Below are 22794 nucleotides of genomic sequence, written 5' to 3'. Positions count from 1 at the left end.
ACAGAACAAAAAAAATTCAGATTGTTGTTTTCCATGATGATATCGCACATGCAGTCCGATATATACAGAATGTGTTGGAATCTTGTGTTTCTCAAGTTTGTGTTTTCTTTTTTTATTTTTTTACATTTGTGAGCCACTGCACACCCCTCTGTAGCTGCCAATGTGACAGACGACATGGACAAAAGAGATGAAAGAGAAGACCATGAAAACAGTGTTAGGTTCGGTGTTTAGTGTCGAGTGGAAGAGTATGTGGTTCCACAAATTTATTGTTGTTGTTCATTCTTTACTTTTTAATTTAAAAATAATAATTTACTTTACAACTAGCCTGAGTACTTGGCGTTGCCCGGATATTTGGAGGTGTGTGTGTTGAGAAAAAAAAAAAAAAAGTGGTAGTAGGACTACTATGAAGGAGAGAAGAAAAAAAAAAAAAAAAAAAAAAAAAAAAAGCGACGTCTTTACCGTTGCGTCCATCAGAAAAGTGGAGGTGACACAGGTTTAAATTAAGGCTAGTCAATCGAAAAGAGGGGATGACTTTTGAAAATATCGCCCCCCCCCCAAAAAAAAACAACAACCACCCCTCCCTGTTGAAAAGTACCTAGTTGAGGATGAAGGAATAAATGCTTTTGGGCAATTTTTTGATATTTATTGTCCAGAAGTCAATCTTCAAAACGATACCGATCTCGTAAAAATCCGTTGCCTCTGTTGAAAGTTTTAGGCAAGCATACAAACATACATACATTTAAACAGACAGGTGAGATTTATATTATAGATGGACACATTTAATCATTGATAATCGTGTGAAATGCAACTTCATGTGTAAGACGTGTCACAATTTATTTGCCTTCCCATAAGGGCAGAGTCAAGTTACACACAGTCAATTTTTAATGTGGTTTGGTGGTTTTGTTTTACGACATATCAACCCTTTTTGGATTATTTAATGCCGAATCCAGTTATTTTGGAGAAAAAGATTTCATGCTTCAAGTTTTTTTTTTTTTTTTTTACATTTTCAAATGTTTCATGGGGTTTGGTTTGGTTATTTTGTAAAGGAAAATTGTTTTTGTTTTTTGGCTTTGTAGAATATGATTAAGTTTTAAAGAGAAAGAAAAAAAGCAATAACATCAATGTTAAGTGAATATTAGGTCAGGAAGCTGATATCTTCAGACAGCCTAATCTGATGATTTTTAACGCAAGGAAAATCCACCTCTCCAAAAAATTAAAATTGCCTTTGCCTCACCTGTTAAATGAAGACAGAACAGATGAAGTGTAATATTAGAACAGATACTACATTTTACTCCTTGCCAAAAAGTCAACGAGTAAGACTTTTCAGTTTTTGGCAAAACACGGTGTTAATTTCCTAATCCAATTCTTAAAAATTCCACATTGCAAGGGCGGTAACTCTGCTTATAAAGAGTTGTTTCCCTTTGGTAATATTTTTGGCTTATTTACTAAATAGTTATTTAGTAAATAAGCCAAAAATATTACCAAAGGGAAACAACTCTTAAAAAGCATTTTTAAGCAGACAGCATAATCACAGATTCTGATTAGATGACCAACGTTAAGTGACATTTAATCTGGTCAGTACCAGATGGGTAACCATTCTGAAATACCAGACGCTGTATGTGGGAGAACGAAAACACTTCCCTCCAAGACCTTGCTGATTCTGTCTATTCAAATTTGGAGCATAGGGGAAAAATTGGCTACTTGTAACTCCTTTAAAATGAAGCTCCTCTCCTTTCACACCCAATGCTCGGATCATTGCTTTCCTTCAGTTGAAAAGAGTGGTCTTTTCTAAAGAATGGCCTTGCTTTGATAAGCTCCAATGACCGACTGACTCAAGATCCAAAATGGAAAAATTGTTGGATCATTCCACTGTTCCAGAAAGTATTTGATGCAATCCCTCGACGTACACAAAGTCAATGCATACAAAGACGAAATATGGCTGCCACATAAGGGGAAGCGTCACTTACACTTTCTTTCCTTGACAGAATAAAAAATCGACTTTGCAATCTGACGATCTCTTTGTTTTTTTACAGCCCGTTTCTCACAGATAAGACGTTGCTATTGTTGTTTGCATGAAAGATGCTCGACTGAGCTTCAGTCTCTGGTTCCTTCTTGCCAAATATTCACAGCAAAAACTGGCTACCACATATTCAAATAACTTTTTCTTTCATTGTATGCCTAACAACAAATGGAATTTCCATGAACAGAGTTTCTTTCAAACAAATTCTGTGGGACACATTAGCACAAGATTTATCCATCATTTTCATAATTAATCAAGTCAAGTCATCTCATTAATTGGTTTCAATCCTCTTATATTATTCATCATCATTCAACCAACAATGTATTCATTTTATAAACCATGCTTACTCTGTAACTTTATTGAAAAGTGGTAAAAAAAAAAAAAAGAAAAGAAAAAAAAGTGTTCTATCATAGTTAAGAGCGATTTGAAGGTCTGCTTTTCGTTAGCTAATATTACATCGCAGTGTAGGGGGAGAGTACCACCACTCCTTTCCCAGGATTATTCCACTTATCCTTGATCCCCATCTGTATAATGCTGAGTGTTCAGCAGGGGGGGGGGCATCAAGTACCAGGTTTTTAAGTCTGTTATTTGACTTGACCAAGGATTGAACCCTTGTTTCCCAGCTTATTAGCCATTTTCATTTACTTTTTTTATTATAAATTGCTGGTCAGGAAATTCTTTCGAATGACGGGTGAGAACATACAATTATTTTGGCGTTGCCAAAAATATCAAGCTAGTGTCAAGGATGACCTAGGCTGACCCCCATGTCTCTCCTGTTGTGGAAATCAAAGAATCGCACTGAGCAGATGAAGAAACTTATTCGATTGTGATTAACCGATGACTGAGGGCCAAAACATGAGGTAGAATTCACTTAGTAATGAGGGGAAAATTGCCCAAGCCACCCCACTCACACGAGTATAAAAGGTGCTACACAGCAAAAATTGAAAGACAGAGGCTTGGGGCGTCTTTGAGATTCCTTCCTCGAAAGTAACACAGCATATCAGAATATCCTAGCTGAGAAATTAACCTCTATTGAAATCAAATTGCGATTTGCGAACCAAAGAGAAAATTTTATTCTTTGTGAAAACTTTTAAAAGAGAATCTTGAAAGTAAAGACAACAGGCGGAGATTGCGAGGATGTGAATATTACTGCCTTACTCTCCTCCCATACTTCCTGTTAATGACCAGCAGCAACTACACACGAATTCAAATATAACTAGCGGGGGTACCTGGCATTGTCCGGGTGTTTGTCGGTGTAAAAGAAAAAAAAAAGTTTTGGTAGGGAGGTAGGCTCACACCTGAAGCCTTGAGGCAAATAGCCTGATAACTTACCATGACGCTACGAGGGTAGGGAAGTGATAATGAATGAAATTAAACGTTTAATAAAGCAGGTAATTAAACGAACGTCAATGTGTGGTTTTCTAGGTCAAACATCATGGCATAGAGAAATGAAATTACAGCGCGAATTTTGTAGCATAAAAAGTTCTAAAAACAGTGCCCCCCCCCCCAGCCTTTGGCGGACATACGAAAAAAATGCGCGCACACACACACAAAGACATTTTCGCTTTTATATTATAGAAGACTAGCAGAGGTTCCCGGCGTTGCAGGAGTGTTTAGAGGTGTGTGTTGAGAAAAAAAAAGTTGTAGTAGGCAAGTAGGCTTGAACCTGAAGCCTTGACGCCAAGGTTGAAAAGAAAAGGGAAACAAAGCCTGACATCTTACTGCTCGGCCACAACGGGACAGGAACTGAAAAGTGTTCTAATTTAATGATTAAAAACTTAAGTGAATGAGGTCACACAGGTGCATGAATTTAAAGAGGTCAAACATCACACCATAAGGGAATGAAATCCCGCACTTAACTTTCGCTGCAAGCCAGTTTCTGCATATTTGTTTGTTTCCTCACAAGATGTTGGGGAAAACCAGCTCCTCACAAAAAGGGGAGTTAGCAATTGTCTGATATGACGGGTATCGTGAACTGATCAAAGCTCATTGCTTTTCTGGACGTCGCTACGGATTCAGTTTCGCTTATATATGGAAAAGTCAAACAAACACACGTAGATCAAGAAATAGCATGAAAATAGTGTGTAAAAGTCACTGAAATAAAAGATACACACGACTTCCTTTCATAAATCAGACATATTATAATCTAGGAAGTATACAAAAAATTCTAAGAATGAGTGACCCCCCCTCTCGAAAAATCTTTAGCAGACATAAAAAAAAAAAAAAAAAAAAAAATGCGCACACACACAAGCATTTTCGCTTTTATATAATAGATAACCAATGTTTTTTTTTCTTTCTGTCATTAACAACTTGTATTCCTTTACTAGTGATTCTTAGAATATATTTATTTTATATAAAATAATCTGTTGTCAAGTTTGTTATCAATTCTATAGGAACATTTGAAAAGGAAGTTTTTTTTCACAGTGTTTGGCTTTGAACATATGATCCAAGAAATAACCCACTCTTTATACAGCGGTAACCCAACTGCGGAACAATTAGCTGTCCATCGTGATGCACCGGGACGAAGCTCACGTCTTCCCTGCATTGACTTAGTCCACAATACATTGTAGTCTACATTGTACTGTAGAGAATCTATTGTTGATTTTATAAAATTAGTATAATTTTTTTTTTCTTCTTTTACTTTGGGGGTCACCACTTATCAAGGCCAGAAGTCCACGAGGATAAGAATTAATAAATGTAAGGTGGTAGTGAAGTAATTGTTAATGATGTAAATTGGGTACAATTTGGATTATTTATGGGGATGGCTCAACAACAACTTGTTTACATTGGATTTGAAGAAAAAGTCAAGTATCTTTGTGTAATTGTACTTTAAACAGAAACATTCATTTTGGCTGCACCCTTGTCATATCAAAGAACCTACTGCTGATTTTATATGCTTAGCCTTTCAACTTGTGTGGTAAAAAATCTTCTCAAGTGCACTTGTGATGTTAGGCTGTGTAAGGTGTTTACTTTGGTCCAAATTGCCTGTTCCTTCTTTCATCGGATTTTTTTCGATTATTGATTATGGATACTTATTGAAGACATTCTGATACAAAGCCTATCTAAGAACACTACCAGATACATAAAGTACATTTCTGTGAAATTTCATAAAAATTGGTTCAGCTATTTCAAAGTCCATAGGGAACTCACTCACTCACACAAAAAGTTCCTTTATATAATAGTAGAGATTTGTTTCGATAAAAGGGAAGTAATTGTATAAACAAAGACAAGTTAAGCCATTTTGAAAATATTTCCGAGCCAGACAAATTAATTTTCTGGCAGAAGTTAAATTGAATCACATTTTTTATTCTTAACAACATGCTGTAATGATCCACAAGAACAACTGGCTAGTCAGAATCAAATACTGATTTTGTAGGAAGAAAGCTATTGATGATGAAGAAACATACTGAAATACTTTATATATTAAAAGAAAGAAAGAAACCATGTAATGAGCACTTACCTTTTTCAGATGTTAGTTTGGTCATATCTAGAGTTTTGCTAAGAACTTTAATTGCTAGTCGCAGAGCTTCTTCAAGATTTGTCTCCCCTTCTTTGTATTCTTGTTTTAACATCGACACAGCACTCTGCCAAAAAAAAAATCGAAATAAAGAGATGAATATAATCGGAGAACAGGACTCGGAACACAAGGGATGCATTTATATTAACAGGTTTTTTTTTTTCTTGTTACAGACGAGTCACCACTTATCAAGGCCCGGAGGCCATTCGAAGATAAGGGTTAATGCATAGAAGGTGATGGAAATTGGGTAGAAATTAGTTATTTAAGGAGACAGCTTAATAAGAATTTGTTTACATTGGAATTGAAGACGATTATGTTGTAGTCAGCCAGAAAGCAGACTAGCAGAACAGAGTTACACAGCCGGACAGTTCTAGGAATGCAGCTTTGTTCATGGAACTTGCATTTAAATTTAGACACAGAGAGTTGATTGATTGATTGATTGGTTTTACGGCATATCAACCTATGTGGTCATTTAATGCCGGAGTCCTTTTTTTTTTTTTTTTTTAACTTTTTTATGGGGGGGGGGGCGACTTTTTCAGCCTTTCCTCCCTTTTTTTTATAAAATTGAACTAAGAAATTAAATGTTGTATTTATACATGGATGTGTATATTTGAGTGACTTTAAATTTCCTTAAATTTTCTTATATAAATTTACTTTCCTTAGGTATGCTAGAATATTTGTTGAGTTGACCTTTTCAAAAAGGTCCTCCATATTGCTTTCTGTATAATATAATTTTCTAGTTTGGGCGAGGTCATCACACCCAACTAGGATATGTTTTACTGTGAGTGTCTCCTGGCATGGGATGCACTCTGGCGCCGATTCTCCATTTAGTATATAAGAATGAGTAAAGTTGGTGAGACACAGAGAGTAAGGAAAATTGATGATAGTAGTTTGTAGCTAAGCGAGTGCTTTTTGTGAAAGTTTGGCACGGCAAGACTATAGACTCTTTCCAACTTCAATTTAAAGAAAAAGTTTAACAAAGGGGAAGTATGAATCAGTATTATCAATAGTCGAGATCAGAGTAAAAAAAAAAAAAAAAACTGAAATCTGAGATGAGATTGTTGGTCTATTCATTTCCTTTTAAAGAGTGTTGTTTTTTTTTTTCCTTATTCATAAACTTAATTCACACCATGCACCCAAATGTGCTTAGTGGAAGGTCTCATTGATTGAAACACTGGTTAATAAAAAAATAATTTAAACATTTTTTTCTTTTACACATTTATAAATAGAAAAATTGATTACAAATATATATATATAAAAAAAAAAAAAAAGAAAAAAAAAAGAAACAAAAATATTTTAAATATATCTAATGCTAGGTAGGAGGGGTGGGGGTTGAACTACGCAAAACTAATATTTTCCTAAAATCATAACTTGATCTGTATTATTAGTTCAATTTTCATACAGTGTTTTGTCATAGCAATATATATATATATATATCTATACTCCTATAATTTTTTTTTGTGTATTGATATTTATATTAAAAACCCTTTTTTCTATTTACTTAAAAAAAAAACAACTTTCTTATATATGGGTTGTGGAATTGCATTCACTAGCAAAAGCTCTAGCTAATTTGCATATTTTTTAAACATTCATTTTAATTAATTCCCTATCAGTTTTTTCGGTTTTCTTATGGGATAATCTTTAGTTAACTATTACGTGTAATTATATTCATGCAAATATTTTATATGATTTATACTTGCATAATATTTGAATAAAAAAAGTTATAAACACAAAACTCTTTCTATATATATTTATGTATGCATATATATTTTTGTTTAAAAAATTTTGCCTACCAAACTCCTGTCAGTTTTTTGTCGACAGGTATGAAACTTAATATATAGGGTTATCAAACCCATACATTTTAACCAGAGAAATCAGTGCAAAAGTGTGAAAATTGAAAAAAAAATGGAATTTGCAAATGAAGGTCGAATGATGGCATTACGAATATGCATGCATAACGTAATAGCTATTGGTTCATGTTTTAATTTTTAGCCTTGCAGCAAACATTTCTTCATAGGCCAGGTATTAACGCTAAAGGAAAAAGTAAATCGTAAGCTAAACGTTTTGGTTTTGATTCTTGGTGGTTGCACGAGTTATCTTTTTTTTTTAACTTTTTAAATCATTACTATATATTGGGTCCAATATAATAATAAACACGAAACCTACCTACATTAATCAGAATATCATATTTAAGCATATTTTACTACCAGGCATTACTGGGTGGCCTGCTAGTATATATATATTTGTATATTTTGGCAGCAAGTCATTATTCAAGCATGTCTGATTGAACACGACTGAGTTATTCTTTTTTATGATTTTGTTGGATAACTTTTAAATTCGTCGAGCTAAAATAAAATAAGACCGCTCTCGAATTGAAAAGTTATCCAACAAAACTGGAAAAAATAACTCAGTTGTGTTCAATTAGATGTGCTTGAATATATATATTCCAGGTTAAGAATATTTAAAGATAAAAACCAATGAATCCAACAAGCTTTATATAATAGTGCTCAATAATAAATAATCTCTTGCAGTAGGTGAATGTGATTGATTGGTTAAGATCTCAATCAGTGAGAATAGATACTATGAATACAGAATAGCTACTATGAATACAGAATAGCTACCATGGGTACAGAATAGCTACCATGGGTACAGAATAGCTACCATGGGTACAGAATAGCTACCATGAGTACAGAATAGGTACCATGAATACAGAATAGGTACCATGAATACAGAATAGGTACCATGAATACAGAATAGGTACCATGAATACAGAATAGGTACCATGAATACAGAATAGGTACCATGAATACAGAATAGGTACCATGAATACAGAATAGGTACCATGAATACAGAATAGGTACCATGAATACAGAATAGGTACTATGAATACAGAATAGGTACTATGAACACAGTCCAGGAACTTAAAATGCACTGAACAGGTATATCCGCTATACAGTGCTACTGTAGTTATCAAACATTAAAAAATATATATAATCATTGTGAAGATGAGCACGGATGAATATTTTAGTTAATTCATCCAACAAAGCAGACGTGAAATCAAATTGAATTGATTGTAATATATATATATATATATATATATATATATATATATATATATATATATGACTGACGTAAATGAACATTTAAAATTAAAATGTTTAAATTAGACATTATTTCACGCTGTTAATGGTAGCCGAATGGATTAGGTCTTCGCTAATCAAGCCAGAGATGTCTTGTGATGCGGGGTTCGAATCGTTCCACTGGTATTAATCGTGACACACTGCACTGAAGATTCCCGAAAGAATGAAACACTAGTGTCTGTAGGTATTTAATAATTATTATAGTAAAAAAATAATTATACATACATATATATATGTGTGTGTGTGTGTGTGTGTGTGGAAGGGTCTACTCACCGCACTGTTGTTGCCGATACAGGTTGCTTTCCATCCACCATAATTTCCACTGGGATCACTTTGATAAAGTTGAAAACCATAATGCTTATCCCAACCCATGTACAAAATGGAGACTCCAAAAGGACGTTTACCTGTGGAGAGACAAATAATTCAATGGAACTAATGAAATATGTGCATTTAAAGAGGGAGGAGAGGGGAAAAAAAAAGTAAATGCTTATTATAAAGGAAGAAATATATATATATATTATCAAGGAAGAAATATATACATATTATCAAGGAAGAAGTATATATATTATTATCAAAGAAGAAATATATACATATTATCAAGGAAGAAGTATATATATTATTATCAAAGAAGAAATATATATATTATTATCAAAGAAGAAATATATATATGTTATATATTTATATACACACACACACAATTATTTGAGAATGGATCGCATCATAATGTACGATAGACTTTAGAAACTTTATAAGATACGACAAACGACCTTTAAACCATTGGGTCACCATTAATCAAATAGAGAATTCTTCATGTCAAAAGACGAGTTGGAAGACTCGTCTTTTGACATGTAATGGATCTCATAGGAGGATGTGTCAAAAATATCATATTCCAAAAATCATAAATTGATGAAATTTTATTAAAAAATTTTTTTATTTTTAAGTAAAAAAAATATTTTTTAAGCGATTAATGGGAATTTGTAGACATTACAACAAAAGTCTCACAAATTTGAATTATTGTTAGAGTATCTCCCTTGTTTTTTTGAGATTATTTTCAAGATGTCGACGCAAAACAGTCACTTTTCCCTTACTCATAAAATTTGATTTTCTTAAAAATAAAATTGATCGAATTACATGATTTTTTGGTTCCATCATTGGTACATACATCATACGGATTTTTATTTTTGTTTTTTAATATCGTGTGGAATTCTAGAAAAGCATCCATATTTTGTCAACATTTATTTTTTTTTTACAACTACAAATATATTTTAGAATTTTAAACAAATATATATATATATATATATGCATACATGGAAAGAGGTTTGTGTGTACTGTAACGTTTTTGTATAAATATTACACAAGTATAAATCATGTAGAATATCTGCATGAATATAATTACACGTAATAGTTAACTAAAGAGGATCATCTCATAAGAATTAAAAAAAAAACAACAACAAATAGGGAATTAATTAAAATGAATGTTTAAAATAATATGCAAATTAGCTAGACCTTTTGCTAGTGAATGTAATTCCACAACCCATATATAAGAAAATTGTATTTTCTTTTTAAATAAACAGAAAAGAGGGGTTTTAATATGAATATCAATACACAAAAAAACCCAAATTGATGGGAGTATAGATTTTTTTTTTTTAAACATTTACTTCAACATTAGAAAAAGGATTTAATTTTGAACAAATGTTAACAAAGTCAGCTTTGAAGGTGAAAATCTATTGAGCAGGAGTAGACATTTTGGGCAATATAACAATACAACAATAAGACATTTTGGGCAATATAACAATACAACAATAAGACATTACAATATAACAATACAACAATAAGACATTACAATATAATAAATAAATGACGGTGTGGTCAATAAGTGCAAAACAATTACGAAACCAACAAATTAAATTCTGAAACTGACCTCCAAATTGTGTGTAAGATTGTTTGATGTCACACAGTGCACTAACAAGCTGTTCACACGGCATCGGTTCACCATACTGCAATAGATACCTAGTGACGACAGTGGACGAAAACAAGAACAAATGTTATTTAAAAACATAATAAAGTTGGACTTGGGGAACATCTGCTTCACACACTGAAATAGATGGTAAAAAAAATAAAAATTATCGCAGATGAGAAGAATTTCACCTCTGCTTAAGATGAGGTGACATTTACCGAGAATGGGTTGAGCCACCTCGTCCCAGATGAACATAGACCATGCACAACAATCTGTAACAGAGACAATGATGGAGAGATAGTCCCAAGATGAGTGGTAAACATTGTAGACCTGTGCATCGAAGCTAGGTTCAATGTCTGTTTTGATGGTGGGCAACCACATATTCAGCCAGCCTCCCGGGCATCTTCACTAACCTTGACGTGGTTCTGGAGTAATAGTTTATTGGATTAACTCTCCTCGGTTGTAGTGTGTAGCATGGCTGACCAGCTAAGCCTCCTCTTTAAAAGAGATTGGTTGAGGAGGATGATCCTGTATTGCATCCAGCTTGGGTATTGGAGATGAAATGGTGCTATCAGACCTTCAGAATTCGGTGGAGGCAGTATTGTTTGAACACTTTTAACCTTTTGAAATCTGCAGATCTCATCAGCCAGGTTTCACAGTCATAGTCTGCTTAAGGATAGAACAGATATTACACTTTGATCCAAGTCCAAAGTATTAAATAAATTTTGGAGACTAATCTGAGCAAACAAAACCTGGCAGACATTTCAGTCCATTATAAAACATTTGTCATCAAATAGATTATGAATGCGAGTGACATTCACCATAAGCGAGTTGAACTTGCTTCCTTTGAAGGTGGAAGTGTCAAGTGAATATTGAATTTACAAACGATCCCCAATCGCATGTATGTCCTGGTCAGGGTAGATAATATTAGGTTTTTGTAGTCAATATCGTCCTATATACAATGCCTAGTATTCCCAAATAGTCACCCATCTGGTACTGACCAGGCTCAACATTGCTCAATTTCGGTGCTCTAATTGAACCTGTGTGTCAACGTGATTATGCTGTATATGAAATAGATTATACAGTTACCTTTCATAAACATGGAGGATTTCTGAGACACCAAAATTAATACTAAATCTTTTCCAATCATTCGAGTAAATGAGTTCTCTGGATTTATGTAGTTATTCTAAATTCAAATTGTAAACTGTGCTTCGGGTTGATTGGCAATGCTAGAATCAACATAGCCAAAATAAGACGGAAAAGAAAAAAACCACTTGGTGTTCAGCGATCATCGAAGGACTGGTATAATTATATATTTCTATAGTAAATTTTTTAAAAATTTTAAACATTTCAATCTATCTAAAGACAAACTAAGTTTTCGAACAAGTCAAAAGAAAAAGATTAAAAAATGTTAAAAGTTTGTTAATATTTTTGACATGAAGTATTATTTATCGTTTCAGTTGCAAGTGGCTATAAAATAAAATAGCTACTTGAAAACCTGCCTCGGCTTATGACTGTGTTCATGCTAAAATTGATCACCATTTTAGATTGGTGCATTCGATTATTGTTGTGAAGTTAACAGTCACGCACACAATTATCAACAAACACAATCTAACATAAAATATTTCGTAAGGAGTTGGGTTTGAAGGCGCAGAAGGTAAAAAGAATGACAATATTGAAATATTGACGCTTATTCAGATTAGCACTTATGACGATAAACAAAAATGAAGAAAAACTTATTTATGCACCCTACTTGTTACAGAATGAAAATGGTATATTCCAATAATCACAAAAATTGATCAAGTAGTTTTTTTTTTTTTTTTAATTTTCAAAAAACTGTTCTTTTTATCAATAAGTGAAGGTTGAAGTCATTTTTATATTCTTCAAATTTTGTTTTTAATTTATATAAAATAACCTTTCTAAAATGTTTCATTATTTGAAAATTTTATGTTTTGAAAAATAAAATATACGTTAATAAATTGTTTGGATTTAAAGCATGTTTCAGTTGTCGTTATGACATTATCCAAAAAAAAAAAAAAAACAAAAAAAAAAACAAACAATGAAAGTCAGTTGTCTGCCCTTGATGACTGTGTGCTTGGAAAGTAATTGTTTTTCTAGTAACAACTAGTTCATTTTTTTTTGTATTTAAAAAAAAAAAAAAAAAAAAAAAAAAGAGCAAACGAGATTGATTATAACATAAAATAAGTATCAGGCCTGACAGGATTCTTATGAAGTACTAACCTTCAAATGGCAAGTGTAAAAATTTGAGCCCAATCAGAATATTAGTTTACAAATTACAATTATTTAAGCGAAATATTGGAATTGGTGTATCAGTTTAGAAGGGTGTTGATGAATAAGTCGAATTTTGCCTAAAAGTTTTTCGTTTTATAAGTTAAGCCTGGGACTTATTGAGTGACACGTTAGGAAGCAAAAAAGATAAAAACAATCATTTTTCTTTATGATAAATAATCAAGTAAAATTGAATCTGAGAAACTTAGAATTTATTCTTTCCTGCCTGACAAAATCGAGTAAAACTTTAGATTCAATATTAAAAAATGACAACTATTTTCTTTTGTTACCTCTGTGCTATAAGTCTGAGTTCATTGGTGAGGACATTTGCATCGGATGTAATGCCTGCAACACTGCATGCCATATCCCTGAGGAAAAGAAACAGAAAACATTAACGTCAATTGACACAAAACCATAATAAGCATGATAAAAATAAGATAATTTATAGTCTTTTTTTTTCCGCCTCTACATAATTTTGATAATTGCATAATTTTTTGTTGTGTTAATTGAATATTAAATTTAAAAATACAATTGCAATTATCCTGTTACATAGTAGTAACCCTATGTCAGTAAGTAGCAATTAAGTTAACTAGTGTGACTTTTGATAAGGGTCACATTAGTACATGTCAGAATAACCTAGCTGCAAATGAAATTGTACCCACAGATGGATGACGTGAGGAAGTGGGGGTCAGCAGATCAAACTAGACAAAACATAGCCGAACAATATGAGAATATAATGGTGTCATGTTTTCGAGCGAGATAAAATTAAAGGTTTCAGTTCAGTCTCTCCTTTGGAAGTCACGCGAACACACGCAAATGATGTAGAAATAATCAAAACTGCATGTTACCGATGTCTGTCCATCTGCACATCAACCATTTTTCTTAGTTAGAAAGTCAATTTAAGTTAGTCTCTCTCTCTTTCCCCATAAGTAAATTCTCTCCAATAAAACCTTAAAAAAACTTAAAATCTCCTTGTATTTTTCATGCATGAGTAATTTATTCGCTTAGTTAAACAAATGAGACGATCACGGCCACACATGAAACGATGACGAGAAAAATCGGCAATAAAAATAGAGACTAAACAGCTGCACGCAGGTATAAAAAGATTTTACCGAGTTTCTTGATCATAACGACAAATCAAATTCGCCTCGTTAATTCCTCTTCATCACAAAAGAAACATTGCGAGTGCATCTCTGCATTATTGTTACTTTTATATTAAGTGATTGACCAAGCTTCAATCAATGGTTTCTTCCTGTAAAACATTTGCAACAAATACAACCGTCAACTGTCCCTATTCTATTTGTACTTAAACTAAATAAAAATTTCACGAGCAGAGTGTTTTCCTAGAACTGTCCATCTGTGGAACACAATACCATGCAGCTGCTTCCCGACTGATTATACCATTGTCATTTTCAAATCTAATATGAATAAATTCCTACTGAGCTGTCCTTTAAATGATCTAGCCATACCAAAGTTCCACCATAACTGATTATGTTGTCTTACCGACTATTTAACCCGCAACCCTTATCCCAGTGGTATCCAGGCCCTAATAAGTGGCGACCTCCATAAATAAAATTGGTACTAGTGCACTTATTGATCCGTGCTGAAATAATGTTATAATTTAAAAAGCCATTCTTAACATGGGGAGGGGGGGGTTGTAACTTTAATTAAACTTGGAAATACGATTTAAAAAAATAGCGCGGATTAGTAAGTGCACTAGCATCATAAAAAAAAAAAAAAAAAAAAAAAAAATGAAAAATGAAAAATTGTTTTTTTGGCAGACCTGAAGAATCTTGCCCCACACCTATTCTTTTTTAAAAATATTTTTGTCTTTTTTTTTTAAAAAAAGTTTTTCAACAGATTATCAAATGGACACAAGTCTACCAGATTAAGAAAAATGAAATAAACAGCCAATATTTAAAAAATTGGAGGGTGTGCTCAGTTTTTAATGCAACGTTCTAGTAAAATGCTCAACATTTTTAGAATCACGACATTTTTATGCCAAATTTTGTGGATTTAGCCTTTAAAAAAAAAAAAAAAGAAAAAAAAAAGTGCTTTAGCTTTTAGCCATTAAAAAAAAAAATTTTGCCTTTAAAATCTTTGAAAAAAGGCTGAACTACTTTTTAAAGTAGTTTAGCCTTTTTTCAAAGACTTTTAAAAAGCGAAATTAACAAAATTTGGCCTAAAAATATTGAGTTGTTCTAAAATGTATGATTAATTTACAAGAACGTTGCATTAGAACCCACTACAAATATTTAAATATTGACTTTTTTTCATTTTTCTTGATAACCTGGTAGACTAGTATCCATTAAATAATCCGCTGAAAAAAAAAAAAAAAAAAAAAAAAAATGAAAATAAAAAATAGAGATGGCACAAGATTCTTTCTGTCCGCCTGTTATTTATTTATTTTTTTAAAAGATAAAATATACACCATAGTTGCTTAAACTGTAGCATTCGTAAAAAGAATTCAATTCAATAGTCTTTTTCGTCTGTTGTCAGCAGTTTGTGCTCAGCAGATGAGAAAAAACACTTTGAAGGGAATGGTGACACTGAATCTACGGACATATAATATTTTTCAGACTAAAATTCAAGATGGATGCTCAAATCTACATGGGAAAATCGTTAAAAAAAAAAAAAAAAAAAATACTGGCTTGCATTTCTTCACATCTGAAATATTTTATGCAATAACAAATTTGTATGACAAAAAAGGTTTATCCTAATACTAAAAAGACTGAGGCAATTTTTTATGTTTGCCCCAATTCAAAACAACCCTTTCGGAGAGCTGGATTTTCTGACTCTAATTCTCATTGGGAGGAAAGTCAATAGGAAGTAGAAATTCTGTTGAAACTGCTTTCTTTTTGTACCCCCCCCCCCAAAAAAAAACCCAAACAAATAACATCCAAGATGAGAACAGTAGTCCAAAAAAAAGTAATTTCTCTAAGTGTGAGGGGAGGGAGAGAAGTAGATTTAAATGGAAACTAAACTCATTCCTCTATGTTAGAATAAATATAGAAAAAAATATGTTTTCAAGCAAATAAAATTGATTTTTCTAAGAGGGGAATTAGGTTCCAACTCCTATAGTTGTAAATAGAGGATAAGCTCCCACCCATCTGAAAACACATACTTTTTTTATTTTGCAAGCAAATGACATCAAATGACACTGATTGGTTTTGTCATAATAGTTTTAAACAGGAATATTTAATACTAGCAGTTCCACCCAGCTTTGCTTGGGCCCTATGTACTGTTCATAACTGTACGTGTCTATGCATATATTAAAAAGTGTGAATATGTACGGTAATGCCTTTCTATATAATAGGCTTCCTTAACTACCATACAGAAATATTGGTAGAGACTGCAGACATCAATTTTTTTTAACTTTAACCCCAATTTTGACTCCTTAGCATTTATTGTTTTGGGCTCAAATAGACTTATAAAGTTAGATCCCTGTTCCAGTAACCTACATCTAAAATTTCAAGTGTTTAAACCCAAAATTGTCGGAGGAGTTTGGTAGTGTTATCAAAGGTCAAATCGTTGAATTTTGACCTCATAACAGCAAAATTTCTGGCCAAAAACGGATTAAAAAGATTTTGCCAAATCTCAAGTCTGTAGACCGAAAATTGACAGAGTTATTTGGTAGGAAAATGTACACAGACACACAGACATTTTCACTTTTATAGATATACTAGCATTTCAACTCGGCGTTGCCTGGGTGTTTCGATGTGTATGTTGAGCAAAAAAAAAAAAAAAGTGGTAGTAGGAAGGCAGGTTCGAACCCATACCACAAAGGAGGAAAAGAACAGGAAAAAACCTGACGTCTATGCTGTTACGACCACCGTCAAACTGAAAGTGACATTTTTTAAAATTTAGGCTAGACAATCGAAAGGAGAGGATGACTTTAAAAAATATCTGCAAAAAAAGCGACCCCCCCCCCTTTTAGAAAAGTGCCCAGTTGAAGGTGAAGATATTAATGTTTTTAGCCAATTTTTGATATTTGTCGTCTGAAAGGTCGAACTTCAAAACGATACTGATCTTGAGAAAATCCGTCACCTCTGTAAAAAGTCTTGGGCAGACATGCAAACATACATACATTTATATATTGGTAACTAAAACTTTTCGACCCAAACCAATGAAAAAGCTTGCCCTATCTCTGAATACCCTTTATGTAAAATTTACAAATGTTTAGACCAGAAATTGTCTGAGTAATTAGGTAGAGACCGCAAAGGTCAATTTTTTTAAAAACTTTGACCCCTACTATGACCCCTTAACATTTATTGTTTTGGGCTCAAATCAAGCTATTAAGTTAAATCCATGCCCAAGGAACCTATATCTAAAATTTCAAGTGTTTAGACCTAAAATTGTCGGAGGAGTTTGGTAGAGTTCTCAAAGGTCAAATCGTTGAACTTTGACCCCCCTTAAAAGCCAAATTTCCGACCGAAAACTGATCACATCGATTTTCTGAAATCTCAATACATTAAACTTTGTGTCTGTAAACTTAAAATTGACAGAGTTATTGCGTAGGGAAATGTACACAGACAGACACACACACAGATAGATATATAGATAGACTAATAGATTAAACAAAAATATATACGTATACATAAATATATATGGAAACAATTGTTTGTTTACTGTAAAGATTTTACGCAAATATTATGCAAGTATAAATCATGTAGAATATCTACATGAATATAATTACACGTAATAGTTAACTCTAGATGATCATTCCATAAGAAAACCGGAAAAAACTAATAGGGAATTAATTAAAATGAATGTTTAAAAGAATATGCAAATTAGCTAGATCTTTTGCTAGTGAATACAATTCCACAACCCATATATAAGAAAATTGTATTTTCTTTTTAAATAAATAGAAAAGAGGGGGTTTAATATGAATATCAATACACACAAAAGAAAAACGTATTTATAGGAGTATAGATAGATTGAACTGAAAACATTAAATTTTCCTTTTTGCTTTGTTAAATCTTAGATGTAAATATTTTTGTGTGTGAGAGAGAGTTCTGTTTCCACCTAGACTTAGTGATAAGTAGGGCTATGACAACAGAATATTCTTATCATTGTTTTTACTCTCTAGTATATATCCGACACAATCAACTGAGAACCACATCACTATTTAAAAGCATATAAGATATCAACGGATACATACTTGAGAGTCAAAACAATGAAAAGAATATGCTGTTGTCCTAGCCCAAGTGATAAGTTTAAAGGTGGTAAGAGTGAATTTTTGCCACGTGGATTTGGGTTGATGGTAGAGTTAAGAGATTCTTTTTTTTTGAGGGGGATGTGTGGATGTTGTTGCCACCAAATTTAGAGTTAACAGCGTTTTGTTTCTTAATTTTTTTAAAAACCTCTCCTTAAAAAACAAACAAAAAAAAAATGTACAATATTTATCTCCCTTAAACAAACTCCCACTCCAACAACATTAACTCTACCCCAAAAAAAGACTCTTTGGGTAATCATTTTACATTAAATTTATATACTAAACTGATTCTCCATTTTAAAATAATTGGGTTTATTTTTGGTTTACAAGTAATCCACTAAAAAGTAGAAGTACATTTTTTTAGGGAGAAGTGGACTGAGGTGGAGGGTTAGGGTTAGGGTTAGTTGTGGATTCTTATCTACTTTAAAATGTAGATATAATTTTCTTTTTGACATAATTTTTCATGTTTTCTGTTTATGTATCGTATCAAAGATTTTGATAAAAATCATTGCGATTTTCATCTATATTTTTCACTTGTGCGATTTTTACCTAAATTTGTTATGGCCTATATAGCGTAACTTTACTATATATATGATATAGATTTTTACTGATAATTTAAAATCAATAAATATTAATCATTATTAGTACCAGCAATGGAAAATTAAGTTTTAAAAAAGCTGCATGTGTGTGGTCCCCCTCTGGTGCTGCGTGTGAGATGACGCCACAAAAAATAGTGAAGAAATGATGTGACAAGTGTGAAGGGCCAACGTTGCCTTCACATTTTCACCAAGTTTCAAAAAAATCTAATGGATGGGGAAAAAGTTATGGGGTAAAAAGTGTCATTTTTTTTTGCAATTTTGGGGCATTTTTGACCTCTTGGGAATGCAACGGGAATTTTTGCAAAAAATTTTTTTTACTGTGCACATATATTTAATGAAATACAATTTGTGGCAAAATTTCAGGAAAAACTAATGGACGGTTATCTGGCAATCGTCTGGACTAACAGACACACGGAAGCACTGAAAACATAGATCCCTCTCCGATAAATTGGGGGACCAAAAAAAAAGGAGATGAAGACAAACAAAAAGACAAGAATCGTTTTTGGTATCAGAAATTAGGCTAAAATTTTTTGATATCTAAAAAAGTTCCGATTAATCGTCTCAACATGACTTTATATATTAGAATTGTTGCATACCGATTAGACAAGCGAATAATAATAATAAAAAAAAAAAAGAAAAAAAGGGGGGTCTGACTTACTCATGCAAATTATAAATTTTCTCCGAGTATGAGACTTCATCCAGCAATTTGTTAACATTTCTTCTTTCGGCTGCTAAGAGAACTCCATCAGAGGCCAGGATTCCTAAACAAGAACCAGCATGTCCGATGGCTTCCATCGCATATTCCACCTGGTACAGGCGGCCTGGAAAAAGAGGTGAGGGGAAGAGAAGAACAAAAACAAATTTAGTATCTTCTAAACATTATTCAAAGATTGAAACATTAAACCATACTGAAACATCATAGTACACACTTTATCAAAACCAGTGTTTGCGCTAAGGGCTTACAAACTGTGGAAGACGGCTGCTGTTTGGGGCAGCTACTCCTTTCTCTTACGGGGTACGGGTTGGTTGAATACCCATGAGGTATTATGCATGTATGCTGTGACAAAAAAAAAAATGAAAATCCTAAAAGAATTGGTAAATGAGTTTGTGCTCTCATTCTATTAAAAAGATGAAAATCAATACGCATCATGGCAATGAAAAAAAAAAAAAAAAAAAAAAAAAAAAAAACAGGATGAACTACTGCTACATGTCGTCAATACAACACATAAATAAAAAATTTATTTTTTTTGGTGATTATGTAAAATTTTACTTAAAGAATCTGGAAGCACCCCTCCCCCCCTACATACACATATTTCCAGATTTTGGTGGTTCTAGTGATATCTGATCCTCAAGTTTTATATAAATTTTAACTGGAAAAACCATTTTTTTAGTAATAAAATTATATTTTTGTGAAAACAGTACATATATAAGAAAATTAAAAATGATTTTTAATGATCTATGCTTCTAAATTTTGGAGATGAGGATTAATAATTGCGAATTACTTAATGGATGACAGAATGAGAGCATGCTACTTCCATGAAGGGTCCTGTTTGAAATTCCGTGCATATTTCCAAGTTCAACAAGATACACCTGAAGAACAAAATAAGGACAGCAGTCTAAATCAAAACAATACGAATGATGATCGATGTTGAAATTATAAAATAATTTCACATTCAAAATAAAATATTTAAATAAAAAAAGATTTTCATTAAATTACAAAAAAAGTGCCACACTATATGTTTAACTCCGTCTAGTCCAAAGTAGTTGAGCAGCGTCTTTGTTCCCACCAGTTTTGGCAAATAACAAATAGAATTCTGAACAGAAGCGTGTGCTCTATCTCAACTATCATCAATGGACCCGAGGTAATCTTGTCAGCATCAGACAAAGCCAAACTCTTTGTCAAGAACTTTGCAGCTAATTCTACCCCTTGCGACCAAGGCCGCCAACCCCCAATATTTCCTCCTGTATCAGAAAACACTATGTGATATACAAATATCTGTATGTGATGTTGCCAAGCTAATCAAAAACCTTGATTCCAGTAAAGCAACCGGCCCTAACGGTATACCAATTATAGTACTCAAAAAACTTCAACCAGAACTAGCGCCCATACTTACAAAACTGTTTAAACGTTGTCTTAAGGAGAATTGCTCCCGATCACCCTGGAAAATCTCATCAGCATGCCCTGTATTGAAGAATTCAGGTGATCGCTCCTCTCCCGCTCAGTACAGGGTAATAAGTCTCCTAGGTCATGAGTAAATTGCTGGAATCTGTGTTAATTAAGAAAGTAATCAACCATCTCAGCAAAAATAACCTTAGTGACACACAATATGGTTTCCGTTCTGCTAGATCTGCAGCAGATGTGCTTACAGTTATATCTCATAGGATTAGTGAATCGCTCGATGGAGGCAACCTTTCTAGGGAAATTGCTCTTGACATATCAAAGGCCTTTGATAGGGTATGGCATAAAGGTTTAATTCACAAGATCTCCAGTTATGGTATAGCTGGAAATGTCTTCTCAATTATTAAATCATTTCTCTCTGATTGGTTCAGAAAAGTAGTTTATGGGTAGAAATCAGAAGCTCACAGTATTAATGCTGGAGTCCCTCAGGGACCATCCTGGGCCCAACTGTCTTCCTGATTTACATTAATGACCTTCCAAATCACATCCTTACATTATTTGTAGACATTTATGCTGATGGCACTACCATTTATGGTAGCACATCTAAAACTAAACGACCAAGTTCTCTCCAATTCTCTCTCCTCTGATTTTGAGCACGTGGTACAATAGGGAAAGGAGTAGCTGGTTACTTTTAATGCATCTAAAACCAAGCTTCTCTCTTTTTACATCATCAAATTCTGATCCACATCTGGCATCAATTGAAATGAATGGCTCTCATCTTGGGGAGGCCTCATGTTTTGACAAGCTTCTGGGCTTGACCATTACTCCTGATCTGAAATGGAACACGTACATTAAATCTGTTGCCAAGGCCGCTGGAAAAATGGTGAGATCTTTCTATCGATCCAGTAGATATCTCACTGCTGATGCAATTCTCTATCTATATAAGAGTCAGGTACGTCCAAGGATGGAGTACTGTTGCCACATTTGGGCAAGAGCTGCTAGAAAAGACTTGTCTTGCCTTGATAGAGTTCAAAATAGACTTTGTAGACTCGTAAGAGATGTCCTTTTCTCTTCTCTGCAACCTCTATCTCACAGAAGAGATGTTGCAACTTTGTCTCTGCTTTATCGTTATTTTCATGGCAAGTGCTCGACTGAGCTTCAATCTATGGTCCCCCCTCACCAAACTTTCACAAGAAACACTCATCTAGCTGAAAACACTATCACTAATTCCCCCCCCCCCATCTTTATTTATGCCTAAACCTAAACAGATTCCATGAAAAAAGCTTTCTTAGAACTGCACGCCTGTGGAACTGTCTTCCATTCTCCTGCTTTCCAGCTGACTACAATCTGGTTGTCTTCAAGTCCAACGTAAACAAGTTCTTGATGAGCCGTTCCCCTTAAGTTAACAAATTTACTGAATTTCCATTACTAACGATGACTATATTGTTCAAGTGACTACTGTACACGCTTAACCCTTATCCTTGAGTGGTCTTTAGCCCTTGATAAGTGGTGATGCCTATGCAAAAAAACAAAAAAAAAAAAAACAAAAAAACTCTTGACTTAAAAATTTCCTCAGCTAGTATATTTCTGTTTTTTATTTGGTGAATTGTTATTTTAGTTGACTTTCTGAAGGTCTCTTTGATCTTCAAGTCTTCAGCATATTTCTCTTCCAATTTCAAATTTTTCATTATATCTCTCATATGTGGAATTGTCTTCCGTTTTCCTGCTTTCCAGCTGTCTATAATTATGGTTGTCTTCAAGTCCAACGTGAACAAGTTTCTGATGCGCCGTTCCATTTAAGTTAACAAATTTACCGAACTTCCATTACTATCGATTACTATATTGTCCTTTTGACTACTCTACACTCTTTAACCCTTATCCTTGAGTGGCCTATCGGCCTTGATAAGTGTTGACGCCTATGTAAAAAAAAAAAAAAAA

General features: G+C 33.2%; 1 protein-coding gene across 1 annotated transcript in view; it reads right to left on the bottom strand.

Moving 5' to 3' along the window:
* Positions 1–22794, bottom strand: part of LOC145246883 (proteasome subunit alpha type-4-like) — a 34693-nt gene that overhangs the window by 2794 nt on the left and 9105 nt on the right. Inside the window, exons 3-7 of the mRNA XM_080108745.1 lie at positions 19396–19558; positions 13214–13291; positions 10599–10687; positions 8951–9081; positions 5481–5604 (exon numbers count right to left, since the gene is read on the bottom strand). Coding sequence (XP_079964871.1) covers positions 5481–5604; positions 8951–9081; positions 10599–10687; positions 13214–13291; positions 19396–19558 — 585 coding nt within the window. The remainder of the gene's footprint in view (positions 1–5480; positions 5605–8950; positions 9082–10598; positions 10688–13213; positions 13292–19395; positions 19559–22794) is intronic.

This window comes from Euprymna scolopes, chromosome 24 (genome assembly GCF_053919585.1).
Source record: "Euprymna scolopes isolate OS-2025 chromosome 24, ASM5391958v1, whole genome shotgun sequence".
Taxonomy (NCBI): Eukaryota; Metazoa; Mollusca; class Cephalopoda; order Sepiida; family Sepiolidae; genus Euprymna; species Euprymna scolopes.
The sequence above is the reverse complement of the archived record's forward strand: the minus strand, read 5'-3'. Positions and strand labels throughout refer to the sequence as shown.